Consider the following 26916-nt stretch of genomic DNA (forward strand, 5'->3'; position numbering starts at 1 on the left):
TGAGGTGGTTTTTTCTGGGGTAGGTTGACAATTTTTCACCTAATTGGCTTTGAAAAAGTTCAAATATTTATAACCTGGGCTCCGTAAAAAGCTAAGATACTATATAAATGTACTGTATCATACCAAACATTGTTTGAACTACGGAAAAAGACAATAACATGTATTGGTGATGTAGTTAATAAAGGTGTCATAAAGTGGGTATTTTCATGTCTACAGAATAATTTATTGAGGGAACTACATGTATATAACTACCTTGTGGGTACCATATATTATCTCGAGGGAACGACATAGTATCTTGAGTGAACAACATAATATATTCAGGGAACCAGATAACTTCCTTGTGGGAACGGCATAGTATACTGAGGGAACGATTTAACTAGGAACATTACGTATTTTGTTGTGGGAACGACATAAAAAAATATTTTTTTGCATGGCCGCATTCTGCCATCGTAGCATTCTGCCATCGTAGTTAACAAAAGTATTTGGTGTGTACTATTTTTCGCACTCATTTGTTCACCTCCAAAATGTACAAATAATTATTACACCGCGAAAATTAAACGTTTATATACTGCATTATTCGAAATATTTTATATAACAATATGTAAAATTCCACTGGAAATACTTATTATTCTATATTCAATTTGTCAAAATTTCTAATAAGGAAACATATACTCCTAATAAAACAACACGTACAATGTAGCAACAATCCGTAAATTAATATAAATAGTTCCATATGTGATTCATTCTGGTTAAAACTGATGAACGAACACTCAAATCTGTCTTGTATCTTGGACTACAACTTGTATATGAATTATACAAAAAGAAGAAAGTTCAGACAAACGTGTTAATTGTCAACTATAAGAATGTTTGCTGGTAATGTTCAGGCATTTTTATTTTGATTTTCTTACTCCTCTGGTTTTATCCATTTATAGCATTAATATTATTTGCACAACGTTTCTTTTTTTTATAATTATATTAAACGCACCTTAGAATGTTATTTGGAAAGTTATATGATTCCTTATTATTTCTTCATACCTCCCTTTACCAAATCAATTTGTCGCCAAAGAATATTCTCGGATTCTTTTTCAGTATACGCCTATATTTGTACCCCACAGGGTCAAAAAGCCAAGATTTTTGTGACTTAATTGTTTGAGCGTCGTAGCCTTCCTGGGATAGCATGTGTTAGAAAACTAAACAAATTTAGGTATCATCGTATAGCCCAATGTCTCAGCTTTACAATAGTACCAAGACAAGAACAGTGCAATTACAGTTAGGGTTTTGCCGTAAAATGAAAAACAATATACCCCTACGCCGCCGAAAAATCGCTTAAATTGACATATTTTTCAATGTCCAAACTCCTAGAGTATTTATGCTTCAGAAAAAATGGATTTTTTTTCTGTTTAGTATCATCACAATTTATACTTCTGGGATTCTTTTGATGAATTTTGGAGATTTTCGTAGTCAGAATTTATCAAAATATGCGAAAAATGGGATTTTCGATTTTTCGGTCAAAAGTCACAAAAATTCGAGTCTACAAGTTCTAAAACGTCTCAAATTTGAAATCATTCGATAGATAATTCAATTTCCTTTACAAATAAATCACGAAAATATAATTTTCAAGAATTTTGTTTTTAAATGTTAAAGATACTACCCATACCCCTAGAAAATTGGTCTCAGTATCAAACAGAAATCTCATTCACATCATATTGACACCGTAGAACTCATATTTTAGCCATTCATAATTAAGTTAATGATGTACATAACATTATCTGGTCAATTCAGATGCTTAGAGTATCTAAGTCAAGTTAGATAAAAAATTGCCGACCTTACCCATGAAAAAAAAATGCTATAAACGATCATTTTCTTTCACATGGGGCATATTTTAGTGGGTAGGGGTACCATTTTTCCCCCCTAATGGCCTGTAATACGTTTAATCGTACATTGCCTTGGCTTATTAGAAAAGTAAGATGCTGTATAAATGTGTTTGAATATATAAAAGCTTGTTTAAAGTAGGGTACTTGAAAAACATTGCCCATTACAGGTGAAATGGAAAAAAATATTAAAATCCGAAAATTCCCAATTTTATGAAAATTGAAAATTTACTATATTTGTTCATTGATGATTTTCTACATTTAACCGGACGCAAAGAGCAGCCCGACAGATTCTTACAAGAAGTAGGAACTGCTCGTCCTAGGCTATCGGAGAAGCTGAATACATGAAATGGAAAGGTTATGTTACTGTGACTTACCCCCTTAGGGTCTGTGAACTATCTGTCTTTCATATTGTACTGTTTTTATCTCAAATATGGCAAACCTGATATTACCAAAGTTTACTACCCAACAAAAGCACTCTACTTTCCGCACTTATATTCAAAATATCGCATTTCAAATACACTGAATATGAATTTAAATCGCGACGATATTGTTAACATACAATGTAGATACATTTTGTAAAATAATTAATGTGTGCATAGAATCAGTGTCTACTTTATTGATCGGCCTTCAATTTACATGTAGCAGTCTTTGTAAGAATCATGCAAATTCGATAAATATGTGGTACACCCTCAAGAGTGCTACACATATCGACATTTTTTTTATTATGTTGATCTATATGATGAAATATATTATTATTCATTTCAATCTGTCTGTTCTTAAAAGATAATTCACATTGAAAATTCAATAGTTTCTATTGTATTTCAGTGTCAATTGCAGAATATCTCCCTTAATTTTGAATTATACAGTACATTCCTTTTAATTTATATCTCCTATTAACATGGGATGGAAAGTCATATGTTAATTTCCGCCTACTATAAAATCTAAAACAAAATATCAAAAATAAAGATATGTTGGCTCTCCAACCATGAATCATGTTTTGTTAATTCTTAGCTGGAGTACTTAGTCTACATAATTCGAATGAATAGAGTAAATTTTGATATGTGATAATTAAGAATCGTTCGATTCGCGTAGCCTCCACTTTTGCGCAATGTCGCACCCTGATATGTTCTTTGACCGGAAGTGAACACTTGACCAGAGGTAAGCATTGTTACTAGAATCCCGCCGACAGGAAACCCTCAAGAATGGAACCATCTGACACAGCTCCTCCAATTTAGTATGGCATTTTCTACTTCATTCACAGTATGAATATATATATAGCAGGAAAATTTCACTAGTCTAAGTATAGTTTTTCTGACCTATTTTTTGCGTCCCCCTCTCATTGGTATAATGTGATCTTTTCACTTATACTTTTGTATGAGGGTTTTATTTGAAATTTTAAATTAGTCTAAAATACAACCTAATTACGAGTAATGAATAATCGATTCAGAAGTGAAAATTAGTCAGAGATGCATTTCATTTTGGTAACATAAATGTTAGGTTCGCTGTAGTTAATTTTCGCATGGATTATTGATGTATGATTATCTAGTTCAAGATTAACCGTTCCGTGTTCGACGGTTTAGTTGATCTTTTTATTTTCTGCATTTGATCTGTCATTTTTAGATGATTTTTTTCACTATTTCCAGATGACTTTGTTTAATGAAATGATATCACTTAGATGTGAATTGCAGTTGTAATTGTTTAAATCTTTTTGTTTACACCCTGGGTTGACAGAGTGTTTCGGGGGACCTCAAAGGAATGTGGCGGGTGCCGCTGTCGGGGCAGAACATGGTTACCCTCTAGAACACCTGAAGTCAATCCCACCTTTTTTATGGGAGTTTATGTTGCTGGGGCTTTAGTCTTGAATGTGGTGTCTTGTTTTCCTTATCTTTAGTTTTTACATGTAATTCTATTTTATTCTGTTTGTTACGTTGTGTATGTAGATTTGTAGAGGTCTAGTCTCCGATTACCGTTGTCACATATAGTCCATGCACGTGGAATATGGGGTCTCTGAATTGTCCTCTTTTCAAGCTTTGGCTTTTTTTGCCGATATTGATATATTAATACATTCAAATTGCAAAAACCAGAAGTAAGGTAACAAGAAATACGCATTTCCTTTGTTTAAGTAAAAACAATTACATTTGTATAATATATCCATACCTTTAGGTATGAGAGAAAGTTGTAAAATACAAACCCAAGATAATATTTCAACATCAAAACAAACATTGACAAAGGTTTAATATTTCAGAAGATATAAACCCTTTTTTCTATGATTCTTTCTATTCACTTGACAGCTTGACATTCGAAATGTCGAAAACTCTAAAGATTGCCCCACTATGTTGTACATAACCGATACGACTTTTTCACTAATTCTACTTCCGGTTCGCATGGAACAATACTGACACATCGTTTTAGACAAACCACTGGGTACAAACCAACAATGGAACGCAAATCTGTGGTTCAAGTGGAACGAAGTTTATAACGGAAAGTTTGTTATTTTCGACGAATCAGATTTCAATGACATATATTCCATGCCAAAAAATCACACACCGGAAAAAAAACCTCCAAGTTTTACACGTATATCACTAGTTTGCGTCTTTGATATATATTGTCAATAGTTGTAGAGAAGTAGTTAAGCGTCAAATTCACAGAGAAAGTTATATTCAATAAATATAAAGAGATTATGTTATTTACGATATATTTTTTTTGGTTTGATCGTAGGCGGTCTGAGTTGGTTGGTATCAATAAGAAGTATTATAGAATAGGGAATTTATGCAAATTTTTGCCATTTTCAATCCAAACAATCAAAGTTCCTTGTCTCTTTTGTTATATCCACACTCATAGTTATTCCATGTAATTCTGAAAAAAAAACAGAACAAGTACTATTTTAAAAAAAGATACAGCCGACGCAATAAAATTTTGTTCTTTTTAAATTTCTACATTTCATTCAAGAAAATAACACCATTTCAATTTTCCATACAGTTTTATTTTTCGAACGCCACTAAGTTATCAGTATTTGGCCAATCCAGAAACAGAATTGCGATCAGGTGACTTGCGTTTCCATAGAAGAGCGTCCTTAAAGTCAAAGGGTAAAAAGCAAAACTATACCGACTACGTCGGAAAATGAACAGATCAGCTGCTTTCCGTTTGAACAAATATTGCGTTGCAGGTCATTGTAAATTTTCAACCCATTTGTGCATTTTTTATTTGGTCCAGTGCGATTTAGATACTTATGTCTTAAAGGCTATTGTTTGCAGTTTTAGATAAATCCTGGATTGGTAATGTTAAAAGTTCAATGATGCGAGTTTTTATTATTGTCGTTTTTAATAAACTGAAATACAAAGCAAATGTAAATGGTACGACTATCCACTCTATTTTCGTCTTAAGAATTGACCATCACATGACGCCGTAGATATAATTATCTTTTCTGTTAAAAGATATCGTCTGGATTTCTTTGGCATTTTTGCAAGTTGGAATGTAGATCATAATTTGATAAAATTGGTTTTCGGATTATGGCTAGTGTGAATCTATATAATTGTGCTTATCATGGATAGTCATGTTGATTAAAGTAATTCAGGAAAACATCCATCAAACAATCAGTCAGTACATATGAACATATTACTATATTAGGCTGAACGCAAAATTGATATGGTGCAAGAAAAAGGAATCATTGCGTTGTAATAAATGATGCAAACTTCTTCCTTTGCTCGCATTCACGCGTGTTAAAATGGCTTTTGATTTGTTTAGGGGTTTTGTTTGAGTTGTCTTTCCTTGGACGTCTGTTTAACTAACAGCTTCCCGTTATTGACCTGTGCCATGTTGTTTTAACATTTTTTCCCTTTCATCATTGAACACAAACTTAACTTTACGATGAGTACACATTTATTACTCAATTCCACGTACATATCGATCATCCAATTCTACGTACATATTGATCAACCAATTCTACGTACATATTGCATTATATCATTTACACGTTTTCCTAAATTTTTGTGGAATTTTACTGATAATCAACCCATTTCTAAAATTGTCTTAAAGTAGTACTCCAGCTAACAATCATGTAAAATGTGATTCAATGGTGAAAAGCCTACATACAGTTGCGATCACTTCTAACCTCTCATCGATCCTGTCAGGATTCGCTGTCACAGAACAGTTCTAAACTGTCAGAAACTGTTCTGACCCGCGACACATCTTGTCAGGGTCTGTCAGGACTTCGGACAAGCTCTGTTATAATTTGTCATGGGTCCTGACACCCTCCTGTCAGGAACTGTTCTAAGTAGAACATATACGTGGATTAGAAGAGTTCCTGACAGATTTTGAGAGTCATTAGCTCGAGAATACTTCTCTGACTGAATTACATACAGTACATGTACGTGATTACGAAAAAAGGCGTTGCACCCGAATCCCGATTCGTACGACGGGAAGGAAGCCTTGCTATGCTTTATTTATAAACTTGATTTTTTCGGTACTATATATAAGACTATGTAGGGAAATTGGAAGTGTTATCACTCATTTTCGTTGCTAAAAGTGGCATTTTGAAGAATTTTGATCGAAATATTTAGGCATAAGTCACCCATTTAATGCAAAATTGTCAATTTTAACATTTTTTGGACGATTTGTGACCCTCGTGTTATTAAAGTAGCTTTCACTCAATCTTGAACTTCGTGAGAATTACCAAACGGGCCTTACCAAACATCTGAAAGTTATCTGTTAGGACTTTTACACTTAGAACAGAAACATAGACCTTTAATTTTATAATTAAATAATTTGATTTGATTAATATCACAGGTGTATGACAGAATGTAAATAAAAATATACATATAAACAATGATAATTTTTGAACGATGAGTGACTGGACCATGATCGACGAAAATTGGAACATGAACAATGATCGAGTAATTGTGGGATGATCACGACGAGCTCTCTATATATAATTGGAAATTCAATGTAAATTTTGAAATCAAGATTTGTTTCCTAAACGGGTTAGCTAATTTACATTCTTCACACAGTTTCATTTACTAATCGCAGACTTCCTGGTTTAAATTACGTTACACAGAATAGAAAGATTTAGTGTCCTGAACTGTCCAAGGGTATGACAGTTTAGAACAGCTTTTCGTATTTTCTTTGTCACCACCCAGAACAGTTTTTGTCAGGATCTGTCAGGGAATAGGGCAAAATGCGTCCTAACCCTGAACAGCCTCTGTCGGTCCCTGTCAGGATCTGTCAGGATTCCTGTTCTATCTGCTGTCGTAGAACAGAAATCCTGACAGATTCTGACAGAATTTAAGAGAGATCAGAAGTGATCACAACTGTATTTTTATTTTTGGTATTTTGTGTGAATTGCCATAGTAAATAGAAATTAACATTCAGTTTTTCATATACCCGTGTTCTTAAGAGATAAAAATATAAAGAATGCACTGTAAATTTCAAAATCAAGTGAGATAACTCTGAAAATGACACTCAAATACAACAGAATCTATTAGATTTTTAATGTTAATCATCTCCAATGAGCAGGCAGATTTGAAAGAATAATAATTACAAATTTCATAATACAAACACATAAAACAATTTTAATTACAAAAATAAAAATATGTAGCCTTTTTGGGGTGTATCATATTCTTAGATTTTGCATGATTCTTACAAAGACAGCTACTTAATTTGCTAGCATAGCTGGCAAAGACATCATGGTAGTTACACCATCTACCGAGGGTAGTGAAGGGGTCAGATAATGTATTGCAGTTTTTTAAAAGACTTTGCACGTCTCATATTAAACAACACTGATTCACTGAAAAAAAATATCAAAGACTTTTAATGTGCCTAACATTTTCCACTTTAGGTTCCGCTACAAAATATGGTCAGGTTTTGTTTACTTGTCTAGTTATATATACACTTTCTATTGTAATTTAAAAAATTATCTCCCTTTATAATTCATTCTTTATAGGCCCTAATATTTATATTCAAATTGATACATGCATGGTTATCATTCGTGTGCTTACAAACATGTAACTAAATCCAATTTTGCAATAAAATTTCTGTTTGTTTACCTAGAACTATATTTATGTACATACAGTGAGGCTTTTATAGATAGCTCAACTTTTAAGTATTACCCGCCGTCATCTGTACCAAATCCAGTCCAATATTTTCCAGATGAAATCTTGTGTATTTTTCCATTGACAGTGTCATCGTTGACATGAACTGTGCAGTCATCATCAGTATCGTATCTCAAACCTTGGGGAAAAAAAACCAAAAAAAAAACCGCATTTTTAATAGATGGAAATGTGTTTAACACTGATGAACGACAGAATTTACCAAATAAAATGTTTTAAAATGCAGCACAAAAATAGAGGAAACATATACAAATGTAACAATCTAGAAATATATTAGAGTAACAAGGTTCCGTATCCAACGAACGTGCTTGATATATAGTTCCGCGAGGTATACGTCCTGGAATATAACAAAAGAATTTTCTGCGGGAAATGTACATTGAGCATGCTCGTCTAATTCCAACGCTTAAAACGAAAATAGCTTGTTTTATAACTTGCTCTACGTTTGCTAATTTTAAGTTCCTGTAACTGTTAGCACCAATTTTTCTCTGAAGTGCAGTTTTTTGTATACCATATGGAGATTTTATAAGGTTCAATAATATATGTTAATTGTTTGATTGATCGGCTGATTATTTTTACATACATGTAGTATAAAATCAGCAATGTATAAGCATGGCTCCCATATTATGTTCTTTCTTTGGTACACGTATATGTATGAATCAGCAATATAAGCATTTATATATACGAAACTCATAAGAATCCAGCTATGAATTCACTGCAAACTTAGTCATGACTTCCTTCAAGGGACGTGGAACACGTGTTTTTTTTTTTTTTTTTGTTTGTTTGTTTTTTTTTTTTTTTGTTTTTTTTTTTTTGTTTCTGTTTTTTTTTTTTTTATCATCTTACCTTCTTCTCCACAACATCTTAATTTGACAGTCATTCCAGATATCCAAAAAGCGCTAACGTACTTGTAACTAGGACAGCGCACAGACTTTGTAGAGCCATCTGTAATAACAAATGCAAATAAATATAAAAAAAAAACGTTTTTAGATGTACATTGAATTTGGTTAACTCATTAAATTTGTTGATTAAATTTCCATTACTTTCGTCTAATAAATCGTAATTAATAATGGCATTAAGTAAGACATTCTGGGATTAATTTAAGTCCACTTCCTGTTTATCTAAGGCATTTAGTTTTTAATCTAGACAAAAAGGGGTCATTGAATAGTTTACTTTAAGAGTTGCGAGTGATAGATAATACAAACAAGAAACAAAATGGATTTGTTTTTTCTTGCATGACCATTGAAGAGTTGTCCATAAAATACTTACAGACACTTTCACAATTAAGGCTTGCCCTACTTCCAGGTCCCTGTTTACATTCAAAGGAACCCGGATTTGGTTTGAATTCATCCACTGAGTAACCGTCGTCGCACACTGCATCGATAGTATACCACCTTGAACCAACTTCTTCACCGTTACTATCGATTACGAAAATGGTGTTATCTGAATTAACAATTAAAGGGAAAAAATGATGATTTGATTGCTCTTATTCGCTGGTTCCATACTTATTCGTTGTAGAAGAGAATCAAAACCCATGAGGCAGTAAGTACGACAATAGTTTGTACCATAAAAAATAATATATACTTAAAATAAATAGCAATGCTGGAAGTGAAAATATGGGGAAACTCGTGGGCAAAACAATGCCGAAATACCAAACGCGGACAACAAGCGAAAAACAAAGTGTACAAAACAGTAAAACGAACGACACAATCAGTTGTGTCTTTTTACTCTTCATTTGATGTAAAAAAAATTACAGTGGTGAAACGCTTTCAATTATGCGAGGGGTCTTGACCATGTGTGGCATAGTAGGACTTACATTCTACACTATTATCAAGTTCCTTTTTTATAAAATTAGTTACCAGTATCCCGAAAGTTTGGTTCGAACACTTCCACACTTTACTTAATGTGCCTTTCTGTGCGAATTTTCTTAATTGAAAATGTTGATTTACATATATGCATGCGCAAAGCAGATTGCGAACAAACTACATACATGGGGTTAACTTCACCTTCTAAGGTTTATACGGATATACACAGATAAATAAGGTTTATGAATGGGTAGATAGGGGAAATAAGTTTAAAATGGTTATATTTATAAACATTTTATTTAGTTGAATGAATTAAAAACGATAGTTTAATTATAATATACAAAAAAAAAAAAAAAATTAAAAAAAATAAGATAATAATGTAATAAAATAATAAGGAAATATGCATATATAATTTGGGGAATGGGGATTTTAAGAAATTTAGATATGGACAATAGAGAACAGGAGGTGGTATATGATTGAAATGAGAATAATCAACGTTAAACATCTCAAGAGATGTTACAGTAGGTCATTGCTAATGTTTTTGGAGCGAATAATTCAAGCTGCCTTTTTTCTCGGGAATTGGATCACTATAATCGGAAAATATCCAACATACGTTGGAATACTATATTAAAAATAAAGTAAAAAAAAATCAGAATATAGCATTTTTTCGTATCTAAAATCAGTATGTCTATTGATTTTTAATTATTACTGACACACTGAGAATCTATTTCATCACTGATTCACAAGAAACAATGCCATTATTAAATAGTGCTACAGTTTGAGTATGATAAAAGTATGCGTGTACTTACCAGAGGTTTTGCCAACTTTTACCGCTTGTTCCCATTCCAACATTGCTTGTTCAGAAGGGTCCTCTACTTTATCTGCATGCTCAGGTTTATGCCAGGAATTATCTTGACAAGAAAATTTAGCTTTAGAAAGGAGCAAGACAAATACGTAAACATACCCAGCTTCCATTGCGTTCACTTTTAGCTAGAAATATTAAGACAAGGTCATGTGATTCGTTTTTGTAAGGTCATTCTTACCATGTAAAGGTAAACAATAAATGAGAAAAAACAGCTGTTTGCATAAATGCAAGTATTCTGTCAATATTGGCAAGATAAAAGACAGAAAATAAAATACAGAGCTACAGCTGTATTTCACAAACCACAGTCTTGGTTGGATATTGGTAAAACAATTATTTATCTTTCTTTCTTAATTTTACTTTTAAAATATATCTATGCTTGTTTACTTAAAAGTAATAAATTTATGTTGACGAGGTCAAGGCGCTTACATTTTTCTTCTATGAATTTATTGTAAAAGAAACATAGCGTGTCAGAACAAAAACAATACGCTAATAATAAAAAGGAACATGCCATGGGTTTGACGTGTACAAAAAGGACACTAAAGTCTTGTTGTTTCCATTTACATGTGCATTTGGAATATAAGGGCGATTTTTCACGAAAATGTTGTTTTTATTTTAATTTATATCACAATTGAAGACATTTAGCTATCAAAACTCATTATATACAATCAAGGTTCTAATTCACAAGTTACATGAATTATAAATTCAGTAAAAACTTCGAAAGCTAACTGTAACTTGACTGTAGAATATGCTTGGTTTATTCAGATGTCCGGTTTACCCAGGTTAAAAATTCATCAAAGCTGAAAATAGGAGGAGGAAATAAGGTGCTGCTGGAGACAGGTTTCGGTTTTTTAGGCTTTGGTTCAGGCATGTTCAACTGTACTCATTGTCTTTCATGACACTGACCTTAGTTGTCCTATATTACGGACATATATAAAGAGAGGTCGAAAGTTTAGTCATGTCATATATGGAACGTGACGTGCGTAGTTTGCAATCCTTAAGTAACTTTTAACAAAGTACAGTGTACTTTACTTAGTTTACATGATTATAGGACCCCATTAAAGCAAGGATTATTTTTTATAATAGAAGGCTTCAATAAAAAAAATCCTTGACTTGGTGTTATTTAAAAAAAATTTTTTAACAAGTTATGCGATATATTACTATCTTTTTGGGTGGGGTAGGTTATGTTTCAAAACAGTATATATGAGAAAGTACAATCGTCTCAAAATTGGTTATGCATGTAGATCTTGCTTGGTTGGAAAATAACAAAAGTCCACATAATTGAATTTCTCAATGATAAGAGTTCAAGTATAAATCTGGTCCTGGATTAAAACATTCTTCAGTTTGGGCTAATCTACAATGCAGACTTCAGACCAATTGCCTCATAAGTTAAACACAAAAATAAAACGCTTCATAGGGCGCAGCTTGATACGGTCGCAGTGACCGAACACTGAAAAGTTGGAATAAATATGGACACAACATTCAAGCTTAATACAGTTCAGAGTTTGGATTTGGATTAATTGTTAGTCAAAGAATGAGATTCCTCACAGAATGAAACTGTTCAAAGAACATTAAAATTTCCATTTCAACATTTCCTTAAGTTGACCTAATATTTATAATCAGAAAGTTAAGCATGTCAAAAACAAAAAACAAAGCAAAACTAAACTAAACCTAAAAAAACACTAAACAAAAACAAAACAAAAAAAACGTAGTTTCATTAATGGAAGACTACATGGGAAACAACTTGGTCATATCAATGAATACCTAACAATGTTAATCATATAATGAAATAAATACTAGTAAATTTGTTGAAATTTCTGGGTGTATTTTTCAAGTGTTGACATAAAATATATGACACTCTGAGAAATTTTCAATTCCATAAGAGACTCCCCATTTCCCTTGATCCACAATGAGAATATTCTTTTTTGTACCTGGTAATAAAACACTGAATAATAAATGTAAGTCCCACAAAACATTTACACTTAACCTTAAGTTTCTTATTCATATTAATTTGTAAGTTATAGTAAGCTGGGTGAAAATTTTTGCGGTCATATAAAAAGCCATAATTATAACGATATAATTCAGTATGGCCATTTCTACTGATAGAATTTCCGATTGGTGGTTTTTACGGTCTTAATTATCCTTACGGATCTAGCACGATCACCCCTTGCGAGGATTATGTTAGTAGATGTCTGTTAGTAGTTGGAGGTAGCAGACCCCAGCCTTCGGGATACCTGACCTAAGAACTCAGAGTATGTCCTACTAGAGGCTGGGCTGTTCTGTTGACGCTGTTCTGTGGGTCCTAGAGCGTTTCCCCACTCTAACTGTTAAGGTATCCGACCCATAAATGGCCCAAAAACAACCAGCAAAATAATTTGGTTTTTTATCAGTAGTTATAAGCAGAGGTGTCAAGTGGTTCTTACTATAAAATAAAAATCCGTAAAATGTTCAAGGTATTAGCACATGGCTTGGTTATTTCACCCCCCTTTTTGCCATATTTTGGGGGTTAGGGGGTACAAGAAGTGTTCAAATGACAGTAACCACTTTAATATAATATACTACTATATACCTCAAGAGGAACCATAAAGATGTTCTTATCAATTGAAACTAATAAAATTCTCATAGCTATAGGTTGTTCTATTTTTAGACATGTATGGTTGTTACTAAAAAAGAAATAGAAGAAAAGGCTAAATAGGCACAACCTCAGAAATTAAGGAGTCCAGAAATACAACATTTTTTAGGCACTCAACATTTGCATTAAAAATAACTTTAGTTATTGTTAATGTTGTGAAAAAAAAATCAGAGACTTTTACCGCGCCAATTTCTATGAATTAAGATTTGCAATGTCAAGGTCATTGTCGTGAGATGTAGACTGGCAGTCAATTATATATATATTTTTTGGTGTCTCGTTCCGTTTATCTCTTGTTTTTTCACAATACTTTAAGTTTGCATACAACTTTGATAGTGTGTCATAATAGGGACATTTAACAACCAAAAGTTTAAAGGTTAATGTCACCTTAAAGGCTAAAATCTGATAACAATTTCCTTTTAATACTCAATCCTCAAAAGTGTGTATTTTTTTTAATAATTTGATCAGTTTTATCATTAGATGTATATGGTTAAGTCCAACCTCTAACACAAGGTATTTTGGAATTCATATTCTTGCAAGTATGCATTTATATGTATCACTATTCCAAACTATAGATATAGAAATGTGTGACTATGGTGCACGAGAGTATTACACTATTACACAAAGTGAAGTTGGAATTAAAAACCCAATTATTAGGAATGACGATTTCTTCCCTGTCGATTCAAAATGATGTCTTGAGGTCATTAGTTTGTAAAAAAGTTTAAAAGACTCTTTTTCATAAATGAGACAATACCAAAGCCAAATAAATATTTGGCATTTTGGCAGCAAATCTAACAAGGGTTCCCTCAACACTTATCTCGGGATCCTAACTGCATACATATAATAACCAAAAACTGCACAAACATGAAATAATTTATTTAGAAGTAATCCATACTCTGAATTCTAAATTCACATAATTCTTTTCATCACATAAAAGCACGAGTTACAAATGTTTACAGTCATGTAATGTCTTGCAATACATATTTATTCTATTTGGTATGGATCAAGAGATGGTTCTTGACAATGAATAATCTTCAGTAAAAAATATATTTTTATGAAAAATACTTATCACAAGATTAACGAAAGAAAAGGGCCAACAAAAAACAAGAACCCCATCAACGCAGAAGGCTAGTTACATGCATTTATAATACCAACATTATTTATCAAGCACAAATAAAAATAACAAAATAAGTTATGACAAAAATATGTGATACAAATGTATCTATCAACTAGAGTATTTTACGAAACCTAATTGCTCAATTGCAATAAATGATTGAATCAACATGCTTAGATAATTCAAGTCCTTCAAAACACTTATAGCTATAGCTGATCACGTCTTATCAAATGAGAATAAAAAGCTTCACAGAGTGCAGCATGATACAACTGCAGTGGTCATATCCTGAACACTTGAGAGTGCAAACACAATATTAGTTTTTGGCACACTTAAGCATAGGGACTTACAATTCATTATGGACACAACAACAGGTTTGGACACTATATGCACACAATTTTAAATTCAATCAAAATATTTCAAAATCAGACCAAAAATAAGAGTCAATTTTTTGGGATGGGGCCTCTTTTACCCTTTATAACACAAAAACTGAATGGGATATCTGAAATCTGATTGAAAAACACCAGCAGGACTTTTTATGAGGAACCAGTCAAAAAATGTTGAAAATAGACCAAACATTTAACAAAGTAGTAGTCAATAATAAAATAATATCCAAATTTCATAACAATGGGGTTAACCACAAGCAAAGTAATTGCATGGAAAAAAAAGGTCACCGTTTTCACTATACACACTGCTTCAAAGCATGGGATACATCAGTCCTAAATGACACATACAGAACTATGGTTCAAATGAGCTAATGAACACTTTAACACAATTCTGCAAAAAAAACTTGCATAATTTTTGTACCACAGACGACATTAATTTTTTATCATTTGAAACCCTTGGTTTTCCAAAAATGTTCTTTGACATAAGAACATAAAGAAGACCATCTTCTCCTTTACGAACATATATAAGTTTTAAATATACACAGCTTAAACCTGATCCAGCCATGTTCTCTGCTGTTGTCATTTTCATTACATCACTAGCAATAAGGGGATGAGAACTTGGTAAGTTCTTAGATTTTGCATTGATGAAGTTTTCCTGTATCAGATGACTATTTGTTTGATATGAGTACTTAAACAGTTGTTCCGTGGTTATATTTGCTGCAATAAGTATTTTGTCAAGCATCTTTACATCATCTTCAGCATTATGTGTATTATAGATTTCCTTACAAAAATGTTGTGCTAGATACGGTTGACTGTATTTTCCTATTTTCTGAAATTGGGATCTAAATAAAGCTAATGAGTCTACAAGTCCTACTACACTTTCTGTAAAATTATCAAACATTCTACAATTATAAAAAGCTGCTGACAAAACTCGAAAATCTAAACTTTTCCCATTATGTGCTACAAGTAAAACATTATTGAACTTTTTTAACCAAAGAAAAAAATCTGATATGGCAGCCCTAATATTAACAAAATCAAGTTCTACCCCTTTTAAAAAAAGTTTTTGTCCATTCCAAACAATCCCAGTTACTTGTTCAGCTTCATCGGACAATGGCATTTCAGGAGACACATATCGACTGAAATTAATCTGTGTTCTGTGTTATTTTGCTGCTATCTGCACAATGTGTGGAAGTATATTTCTTCTGACTGTCAGAAAATTAATTTGTATAAATTTTGAATAATTTCATGAAAATTCCCCTTGCCAAGTCTTGCATATATATAAATGACCTTTCTTGATTGTTCTTTAGCAGATCTGTTAAGAATGTACGTTTGAACAAACAGACTATACTTTGAAAAAGTCTAACATGCCGAATCAGATCTTTATTGTGCTAGCTTTGACTTATAGCCAACAAATATTCATTCTTTATCCTACATGCATTGTTTTTGACTAACATGTAGATAGCAGTATCTACTAACTTTAAAGTCTTTAGTGTGATCAATCTCACAAATTGTTACACTTATGGTGAGCATGCTGCCACCGAAGCGGTCCCATATGCATGGTATGAATGGTTTAGATATTTGGTATATAAATGTATAATTGGATTCAAAATGTAACAAAAAATCTAGCTCAATGTAGGCATTTCAGTAAGTAAAACATCCTCATATTTCAAGACCTCTTATTTCTTTGAAAACAGATAAAAGTTAATTTCATCAAACATGGCATCAGTCATTGTTTATAGTAAATGTTAGCGTATAGGAACAAGGATTTTACAAATTGCATAATTGTATAACTTATTTTTTTTCTCTGTAGACCTGATTTGGTACCTTAAAAGTACTATTACTTACTCAAGTCTATTAGAACAAAAGTTGGATTGGCCAAAGGTGGTACTGAAGTATATGCTGGCTTTGGAATAGCATCAGGAATCATTTCAATGTTATCTGCCTGTTCTGTTAGACTTATCTCTGAAAAGAAACAACCATGCAGATGCACGTCTGTTTGAGTCTATGCAGTTGACGAAGAGAGTTTAATTTTATGTTAAAATGTTGATAGTAATTCACAAAATTCAAGAAATTTGGTTATATTCATAATTAACTTATTTTGACCCTTATTTGAGTATATAGGCAATTAATCTTCAACAACAGCAAGTAAAACTTTGACTGGACTCAAATATCAATTTCCACAAAACAGGGTAAATTTCACCCATAAATGTACCTCAGCCTTTCTATATGAATGTACCAATGGGTTTTCCATTGTAGATAATTTTAACTTCCTACAAAAGGTATACAAAGTTAATATGTGACAAGAATCTAAACAGATCATAAACCTTCATCTTAGGATTGGTCTAACTCTGTTTACATACCGGACTCATAGCTTGCACCCTCTGACGCCTCACAGGCTCCTTTGGAAGTTGATCTTTCTTCCTTTAATTTTAGGCGGCGTAATTTCTGTTCTGGTAATATGGACTTTCCTTGACGCTTTTCTCTTTCAATATCTTTCTTTAAGTTATATGAAACTGTATAGCTGTCTGGGGAAAGCCCATTCTTTTGGAATGTCTGTGAACAGAAGATATATATTGTATTATTTAAGGATGCTTGATTGAGTGTAGTCAATCTGGGGATTGAATACATTTGCCGTACCTCATCTTTGCATACTTCTATAGCTGATATGTTGATATTAGATCATATTTACTGTCTGAAATTGTCCTTTGATAAGTATCAGGTACATGACAGTGACGTAAAATTGCAACAAAGCACAAAACAGAATTTTGGAAGAAGACCAGTGATTTTAATGCATTTCCATTTAAAAGTTATGGTGTGACTTAAATTTTAAATAATTAATTTTTACATATAATTTGAAATACATGTAATAGAAATTGTCTTTGATTAGGTCTACATTTGTACAAAAGGTATGCAGAATTATAGTTTGAACTGGGACATAAATATAAATCAATTTAACAATATTTTTTTCTCTTAATCATGCTCTCAATTGAAATCATACAAGGTAATAACATGCTTGAAAAAAAACTAGCATAGAAGTTCATATTTTCTTAACCTCAGACAAGTACTTTCTTCCTTCATTAATGCAAGCAGCTGAGGCTTTGACACGGAAATCCAAGCTTTCACTCTCTCCATAGTGAAGATGTTTGGGAGCACGTAAAGATGGTGCTCTGTTAGCATGTTCACATGCTTGGCTGGACCCTAAATCAGAATAAACAACTGCTTTGGCAATCACTGGCTCAAAAATCTTTTGAAGCTTTTCCTTTAGTACTGTATTACTAAGAGGAGCTTTGTATGGTAAACTTCTGTGCAGATATTTTATGCCAGGTTTTCTTTTATAACCACAAAAACTGGGTTTACAGAGGTCATGATCTCCAAATTGGTGAGGAATCAAGGCTTCTAGGTTTTCTTTCAGGTCATCTGGGCAACCCTGGTTTTTGGCAAAGACATATTTGAGTGATTTGGTCAAATGTCTTATTACCAAGCTGCTGAGTTTAACATCTTTGTCAGTTTTCTGAAGACTATACAATTTAGCTGAAATTTTTTTAACTGTATGGTTCTTATCCATTTTTTTTTGTAACTGTTAAACCAAGTTCTGCTTTCAGCCTTGCTACCAAAGTGTTATCCCCATCTCCCTCAATTGTCTTCACAGGTGTTCCTTGCTCCATCATCTCTTTGATAGCCTGCATTCCGGCCTGACTCCCCATCAGCCTTGCTGATCCTTTTTGGTTCCATACACATCTGTGTGGTTTTGGCTTTCTGCCAGGTCTAATTCTTTTCCATCATTTACGTGTTCCACATGTGCGATGTTTAATAATAGTTTTAACAACTTTATTACCATACTCACGTTTGCTCATCAAAAAAGTTTGACCTAAGACAGTCATGAATATTATTCCATTATTATCACGATAAGGTCTACAAAAGTTTCCAGTCAATTGTTTTATCTTGTTAGTGAAAGCCCCCTCCATTTTATATAAAATTATGATTCTACATTTTTCGCAAATGATTGCTAAACATAACCACAAGTTCCCAACCTCTGCAATAAAGCTAAATTGCGAAAGGCCCTTAACTCCTGTAAAAATTTTTGAAACAAAAATGGATGCATAATATGATAAACTACATATAATGACTAACAATCCAACAAAATTTGAACAAAATCCATTGCGCGGTTGCCATGGATTTGTGCCCACAAAATGTATCTATGGTGTATTATGAATAAATTCTGCAAATTCCTATAACTCTTGTAAAATTTGTCAAACATAATCTGTTCAGTGTGATGGACACACATATGGATGGACAGCAGTATTGTCATGTCTTCTTCCAGCAGCAGGGGAACATTAAGAGGGATTTTTCTGTTTTGCTGCTGATTATACCCTCCCTAACTAAATATTTGGGAATATAAAAATTGCATAGTCCGTCTTTCAGATTGTCTATTCATGAAATTTTATAAATTTATATGCAAGTAATAAAGGTATGAGACGGATTCCATTATGGTTAAAAATAAAAGCAGTATCCAGCTTAAATGACTATATTGGTGCCATTTGGTCAGGGTTCAACTTCTGCTGGTGTACCAGTATCAAGCTTTAACCAGCAAAGCACATAAGTAGCACTCCAGCTAAGAATCATGGAAAATGTGAGTCATGGTTAAAAAGCCTACATATTTTTATTTTTGATATTCTTTTTTAAATTGCTAAGTAAACAGAAAATACTTGTCAGTTTTTCATATAACCCGTGTTCTTAGGAGATAAAAATTATATAGAATGCACTGTAGATTTCAAAATTAAGGGAGATAACTCTGTAAATGACACTTAAATACAATAGAATCTATTGGATTTTCAATGTTGATTATCTCCTAAGAGCAGGCAGATTTGAATGAATAATTACACATTTCATAGTATAGACCAATAAAACAACTAAATTACAAAAATAAAAATATGTAGCCTTTTTTTAGGTGTACTACATTTTTAAGATTTTGGCTAAAAACCACTAATTCCACTTCCCATAGGCTTCTATGTTAATTTCACAATATTCAATGGCTTCTCTGGACTTTACCTTAACTTTAACCTGCAGAGGACTATATATCAGCATGATTCTACATATGTCAGCTCACAATCCTCAGAATGGCATGTGGGGTTAGCAGACTTGCAGTGCAGTACTGGTCACCGGAAGTGAAGTGTCTATAAATAGCATGGGAAATCCCAGTGTTTTCACAAGATAGGGGTATATTTAGAAATCATTATGGAGATTAGGCTTCACATCACAAGAAGCAAAATGTACCTATAAAATGTACAGAAATGTTTTTCCTTTCAGAAACTGTTTAAATTTTTTAAATGAGATGAGAACTTTTTTCACAGCACTATGAGGAACAGGGGTAATTTCTGCGTAGGACTATTTTTGCGTACGTTCCAAATGCTCATTGGTTGAATTGGTGGTCTGTAACCTAAAGAGTCACTTTCTGTCTTAGAAAAAATATATAACTATACAAGTATCTTCCTATACACATACTGAATGCATTTGCAAAGTTTCAGTGAAATGTGACAAGCACTTTTTTAAATATTTGATTTTTAAATATAGGGTAACCAAGTTGCGCGAGCAAAAAAGTGACAATATTCTACCATCCTTAAATGCATTAAATATTTGCAAAGAACTTTTTCTGACTTTTCAAATAAAAAAAATCAATCACAACTTGTTTTTTAACAATATTTATAAAGAGATAGCCTTTAAAAGTAGTCATTTTCTGAAAAATTGGTCTATTTTTAAAAATTTATGTCTGACATGCCTCCCCCTTTTTCTTGATCACATGTCAAAAACCCTAAATCTTTAAATTTTCGCAAAAGGTGATATCTTTGGCTTTAAATTTGTAAATACAGTGTTTTCACAATAAAACATGGCAAGTTAAGGGCACCTAAAGCAAAAAAAGTACTCAAAAATGCATTTTCCATGTTGCCATAGGGAAATGCTTATATGTCCTTAACCGCAGTAATGAAAGTGAGTTTTTCCTCATTTCTAATCAAATTTTTGCTCAAATTTACACAAAACTTGATTTCAAGTGCTGATTACCACCATATTTAAGTAAATATAGCCCTCAAAGTTAAATATTTGATATTTTTACTAAGTTTTCTACACTTTTCACAAGATAGGACATAAAATTCAGCCAAAAAGACCAATTTCCCATAATTTGGACCTATAACTTAAAAAATTGCATATTTTGAAGGATTTTTGTAGTGTATTCCTCTCATAGCAAAGTTTACAAGATCTTCAAGTAGTTTAAAGCTATTCCAAGAAACTTATCATTTTTCCATGGCCTCAGCTTAAGGCTAAAAACCACTAATTCCACTTCCCATAGGCTTCTATGCTAATTTCACAATATTCAATGGCTTCTCTGGACTTTACCTTAACTTTAACCTGCAGAGGACTATATATCAGCATGATTCTACATATGTCAGCTCACAATCCTCAGAATGGCATGTGGGGTTAGCAGACTTGCAGTGCAGTACTGGTCACCGGAAGTGAAGTGTCTATAAATAGCATGGGAAATCCCAGTGTTTTCACAAGATAGGGGTATATTTAGAAATCATTATGGAGATTAGGCTTCACATCACAAGAAGCAAAATGTACCTATAAAATGTACAGAAATGTTTTTCCTTTCAGAAACTGTTTAAATTTTTTAAATGAGATGAGAACTTTTTTCACAGCACTATGAGGAACAGGGGTAATTTCTGCGTAGGACTATTTTTGCGTACGTTCCAAATGCTCATTGGTTGAATTGGTGGTCTGTAACCTAAAGAGTCACTTTCTGTCTTAGAAAAAATATATAACTATACAAGTATCTTCCTATACACATACTGAATGCATTTGCAAAGTTTCAGTGAAATGTGACAAGCACTTTTTTAAATATTTGATTTTTAAATATAGGGTAACCAAGTTGCGCGAGCAAAAAAGTGACAATATTCTACCATCCTTAAATGCATTAAATATTTGCAAAGAACTTTTTCTGACTTTTCAAATAAAACAAATCAATCACAACTTGTTTTTTAACAATATTTATAAAGAGATAGCCTTTAAAAGTAGTCATTTTCTGAAAAATTGGTCTATTTTTAAAAATTTATGTCTGACATGCCTCCCCCTTTTTCTTGATCACATGTCAAAAACCCTAAATCTTTAAATTTTCGCAAAAGGTGATATCTTTGGCTTTAAATTTGTAAATACAGTGTTTTCACAATAAAACATGGCAAGTTAAGGGCACCTAAAGCAAAAAAAGTACTCAAAAATGCATTTTCCATGTTGCCATAGGGATATGCTTATATGTCCTTAACCGCAGTAATGAAAGTGAGTTTTTCCTCATTTCTAATCAAATTTTTGCTCAAATTTACACAAAACTTGATTTCAAGTGCTGATTACCACCATATTTAAGTAAATATAGCCCTCAAAGTTAAATATTTGATATTTTTACTAAGTTTTCTACACTTTTCACAAGATAGGACATAAAATTCAGCCAAAAAGACCAATTTCCCATAATTTGGACCTATAACTTAAAAAATTGCATATTTTGAAGGATTTTTGTAGTGTATTCCTCTCATAGCAAAGTTTACAAGATCTTCAAGTAGTTTAAAGCTATTCCAAGAAACTTATCATTTTTCCATGGCCTCAGCTTAAGAGTCACTTTCTGTCTTAGAAAAAATATATAACTATACAAGTATCTTCCTATACACATACTGAATGCATTTGCAAAGTTTCAGTGAAATGTGACAAGCACTTTTTTAAATATTTGATTTTTAAATATAGGGTAACCAAGTTGCGCGAGCAAAAAAGTGACAATATTCTACCATCCTTAAATGCATTAAATATTTGCAAAGAACTTTTTCTGACTTTTCAAATAAAACAAATCAATCACAACTTGTTTTTTAACAATATTTATAAAGAGATAGCCTTTAAAAGTAGTCATTTTCTGAAAAATTGGTCTATTTTTAAAAATTTATGTCTGACATGCCTCCCCCTTTTTCTTGATCACATGTCAAAAACCCTAAATCTTTAAATTTTCGCAAAAGGTGATATCTTTGGCTTTAAATTTGTAAATACAGTGTTTTCACAATAAAACATGGCAAGTTAAGGGCACCTAAAGCAAAAAAAGTACTCAAAAATGCATTTTCCATGTTGCCATAGGGAAATGCTTATATGTCCTTAACCGCAGTAATGAAAGTGAGTTTTTCCTCATTTCTAATCAAATTTTTGCTCAAATTTACACAAAACTTGATTTCAAGTGCTGATTACCACCATATTTAAGTAAATATAGCCCTCAAAGTTAAATATTTGATATTTTTACTAAGTTTTCTACACTTTTCACAAGATAGGACATAAAATTCAGCCAAAAAGACCAATTTCCCATAATTTGGACCTATAACTTAAAAAATTGCATATTTTGAAGGATTTTTGTAGTGTATTCCTCTCATAGCAAAGTTTACAAGATCTTCAAGTAGTTTAAAGCTATTCCAAGAAACTTATCATTTTTCCATGGCCTCAGCTTAAGGCTAAAAACCACTAATTCCACTTCCCATAGGCTTCTATGCTAATTTCACAATATTCAATGGCTTCTCTGGACTTTACCTTAACTTTAACCTGCAGAGGACTATATATCAGCATGATTCTACATATGTCAGCTCACAATCCTCAGAATGGCATGTGGGGTTAGCAGACTTGCAGTGCAGTACTGGTCACCGGAAGTGAAGTGTCTATAAATAGCATGGGAAATCCCAGTGTTTTCACAAGATAGGGGTATATTTAGAAATCATTATGGAGATTAGGCTTCACATCACAAGAAGCAAAATGTACCTATAAAATGTACAGAAATGTTTTTCCTTTCAGAAACTGTTTAAATTTTTTAAATGAGATGAGAACTTTTTTCACAGCACTATGAGGAACAGGGGTAATTTCTGCGTAGGACTATTTTTGCGTACGTTCCAAATGCTCATTGGTTGAATTGGTGGTCTGTAACCTAAAGAGTCACTTTCTGTCTTAGAAAAAATATATAACTATACAAGTATCTTCCTATACACATACTGAATGCATTTGCAAAGTTTCAGTGAAATGTGACAAGCACTTTTTTAAATATTTGATTTTTAAATATAGGGTAACCAAGTTGCGCGAGCAAAAAAGTGACAATATTCTACCATCCTTAAATGCATTAAATATTTGCAAAGAACTTTTTCTGACTTTTCAAATAAAACAAATCAATCACAACTTGTTTTTTAACAATATTTATAAAGAGATAGCCTTTAAAAGTAGTCATTTTCTGAAAAATTGGTCTATTTTTAAAAATTTATGTCTGACATGCCTCCCCCTTTTTCTTGATCACATGTCAAAAACCCTAAATCTTTAAATTTTCGCAAAAGGTGATATCTTTGGCTTTAAATTTGTAAATACAGTGTTTTCACAATAAAACATGGCAAGTTAAGGGCACCTAAAGCAAAAAAAGTACTCAAAAATGCATTTTCCATGTTGCCATAGGGATATGCTTATATGTCCTTAACCGCAGTAATGAAAGTGAGTTTTTCCTCATTTCTAATCAAATTTTTGCTCAAATTTACACAAAACTTGATTTCAAGTGCTGATTACCACCATATTTAAGTAAATATAGCCCTCAAAGTTAAATATTTGATATTTTTACTAAGTTTTCTACACTTTTCACAAGATAGGACATAAAATTCAGCCAAAAAGACCAATTTCCCATAATTTGGACCTATAACTTAAAAAATTGCATATTTTGAAGGATTTTTGTAGTGTATTCCTCTCATAGCAAAGTTTACAAGATCTTCAAGTAGTTTAAAGCTATTCCAAGAAACTTATCATTTTTCCATGGCCTCAGCTTAAGAGTCACTTTCTGTCTTAGAAAAAATATATAACTATACAAGTATCTTCCTATACACATACTGAATGCATTTGCAAAGTTTCAGTGAAATGTGACTAGCACTTTTTTAAATATTTGATTTTTAAATATAGGGTAACCAAGTTGCGCGAGCAAAAAAGTGACAATATTCTACCATCCTTAAATGCATTAAATATTTGCAAAGAACTTTTTCTGACTTTTCAAATAAAAAAAATCAATCACAACTTGTTTTTTAACAATATTTATAAAGAGATAGCCTTTAAAAGTAGTCATTTTCTGAAAAATTGGTCTATTTTTAAAAATTTATGTCTGACATGCCTCCCCCTTTTTCTTGATCACATGTCAAAAACCCTAAATCTTTAAATTTTCGCAAAAGGTGATATCTTTGGCTTTAAATTTGTAAATACAGTGTTTTCACAATAAAACATGGCAAGTTAAGGGCACCTAAAGCAAAAAAAGTACTCAAAAATGCATTTTCCATGTTGCCATAGGGATATGCTTATATGTCCTTAACCGCAGTAATGAAAGTGAGTTTTTCCTCATTTCTAATCAAATTTTTGCTCAAATTTACACAAAACTTGATTTCAAGTGCTGATTACCACCATATTTAAGTAAATATAGCCCTCAAAGTTAAATATTTGATATTTTTACTAAGTTTTCTACACTTTTCACAAGATAGGACATAAAATTCAGCCAAAAAGACCAATTTCCCATAATTTGGACCTATAACTTAAAAAATTGCATATTTTGAAGGATTTTTGTAGTGTATTCCTCTCATAGCAAAGTTTACAAGATCTTCAAGTAGTTTAAAGCTATTCCAAGAAACTTATCATTTTTCCATGGCCTCAGCTTAAGAGTCACTTTCTGTCTTAGAAAAAATATATAACTATACAAGTATCTTCCTATACACATACTGAATGCATTTGCAAAGTTTCAGTGAAATGTGACAAGCACTTTTTTAAATATTTGATTTTTAAATATAGGGTAACCAAGTTGCGCGAGCAAAAAAGTGACAATATTCTACCATCCTTAAATGCATTAAATATTTGCAAAGAACTTTTTCTGACTTTTCAAATAAAAAAAATCAATCACAACTTGTTTTTTAACAATATTTATAAAGAGATAGCCTTTAAAAGTAGTCATTTTCTGAAAAATTGGTCTATTTTTAAAAATTTATGTCTGACATGCCTCCCCCTTTTTCTTGATCACATGTCAAAAACCCTAAATCTTTAAATTTTCGCAAAAGGTGATATCTTTGGCTTTAAATTTGTAAATACAGTGTTTTCACAATAAAACATGGCAAGTTAAGGGCACCTAAAGCAAAAAAAGTACTCAAAAATGCATTTTCCATGTTGCCATAGGGAAATGCTTATATGTCCTTAACCGCAGTAATGAAAGTGAGTTTTTCCTCATTTCTAATCAAATTTTTGCTCAAATTTACACAAAACTTGATTTCAAGTGCTGATTACCACCATATTTAAGTAAATATAGCCCTCAAAGTTAAATATTTGATATTTTTACTAAGTTTTCTACACTTTTCACAAGATAGGACATAAAATTCAGCCAAAAAGACCAATTTCCCATAATTTGGACCTATAACTTAAAAAATTGCATATTTTGAAGGATTTTTGTAGTGTATTCCTCTCATAGCAAAGTTTACAAGATCTTCAAGTAGTTTAAAGCTATTCCAAGAAACTTATCATTTTTCCATGGCCTCAGCTTAAGGCTAAAAACCACTAATTCCACTTCCCATAGGCTTCTATGCTAATTTCACAATATTCAATGGCTTCTCTGGACTTTACCTTAACTTTAACCTGCAGAGGACTATATATCAGCATGATTCTACATATGTCAGCTCACAATCCTCAGAATGGCATGTGGGGTTAGCAGACTTGCAGTGCAGTACTGGTCACCGGAAGTGAAGTGTCTATAAATAGCATGGGAAATCCCAGTGTTTTCACAAGATAGGGGTATATTTAGAAATCATTATGGAGATTAGGCTTCACATCACAAGAAGCAAAATGTACCTATAAAATGTACAGAAATGTTTTTCCTTTCAGAAACTGTTTAAATTTTTTAAATGAGATGAGAACTTTTTTCACAGCACTATGAGGAACAGGGGTAATTTCTGCGTAGGACTATTTTTGCGTACGTTCCAAATGCTCATTGGTTGAATTGGTGGTCTGTAACCTAAAGAGTCACTTTCTGTCTTAGAAAAAATATATAACTATACAAGTATCTTCCTATACACATACTGAATGCATTTGC

At 32.3% G+C, this 26916-nt stretch overlaps 2 protein-coding genes and 1 pseudogene across 2 annotated transcripts in view; all 3 read right to left on the bottom strand.

Moving 5' to 3' along the window:
• Positions 1–3984: 3984 nt before the first annotated feature.
• The window catches only part of LOC148628266 (uncharacterized), an 83632-nt gene continuing 60700 nt past the window's right edge, over positions 3985–26916 (bottom strand). Inside the window, exons 2-8 of the mRNA XM_088585272.1 lie at positions 17129–17321; positions 16614–16730; positions 10590–10691; positions 9245–9418; positions 8822–8920; positions 7979–8099; positions 3985–4730 (exon numbers count right to left, since the gene is read on the bottom strand). Of these exons, the coding sequence (XP_088441398.1) occupies positions 4676–4730; positions 7979–8099; positions 8822–8920; positions 9245–9418; positions 10590–10691; positions 16614–16730; positions 17129–17321 (861 nt within the window). The 3' untranslated portion in view covers positions 3985–4675. The remainder of the gene's footprint in view (positions 4731–7978; positions 8100–8821; positions 8921–9244; positions 9419–10589; positions 10692–16613; positions 16731–17128; positions 17322–26916) is intronic.
• On the bottom strand, positions 14172–15952 carry LOC148628267 (uncharacterized). Its single transcript, XM_088585286.1, has one exon. The coding sequence runs from the start codon at positions 15883–15885 to the stop codon at positions 15121–15123; it is 765 nt and encodes a 254-aa protein (XP_088441412.1). The 5' UTR covers positions 15886–15952; the 3' UTR covers positions 14172–15120.
• Positions 17806–18472, bottom strand: LOC148628268 (uncharacterized; annotated as a pseudogene).

The sequence above is a fragment of the Perna viridis genome, chromosome 1 (assembly GCF_037379345.1).
Source record: "Perna viridis isolate PV_CMFRI_1.1 ecotype Kerala chromosome 1, ASM3737934v1, whole genome shotgun sequence".
In the NCBI taxonomy this organism is placed as follows: Eukaryota; Metazoa; Mollusca; class Bivalvia; order Mytilida; family Mytilidae; genus Perna; species Perna viridis.

Excerpts from the sequence above, each read along its gene's own strand:
- LOC148628267 (XM_088585286.1), bottom strand. The coding sequence starts at position 15,885 with ATGCCATTGTCCGATGAAGCTGAACAAGTAACTGGGATTGTTTGGAAT.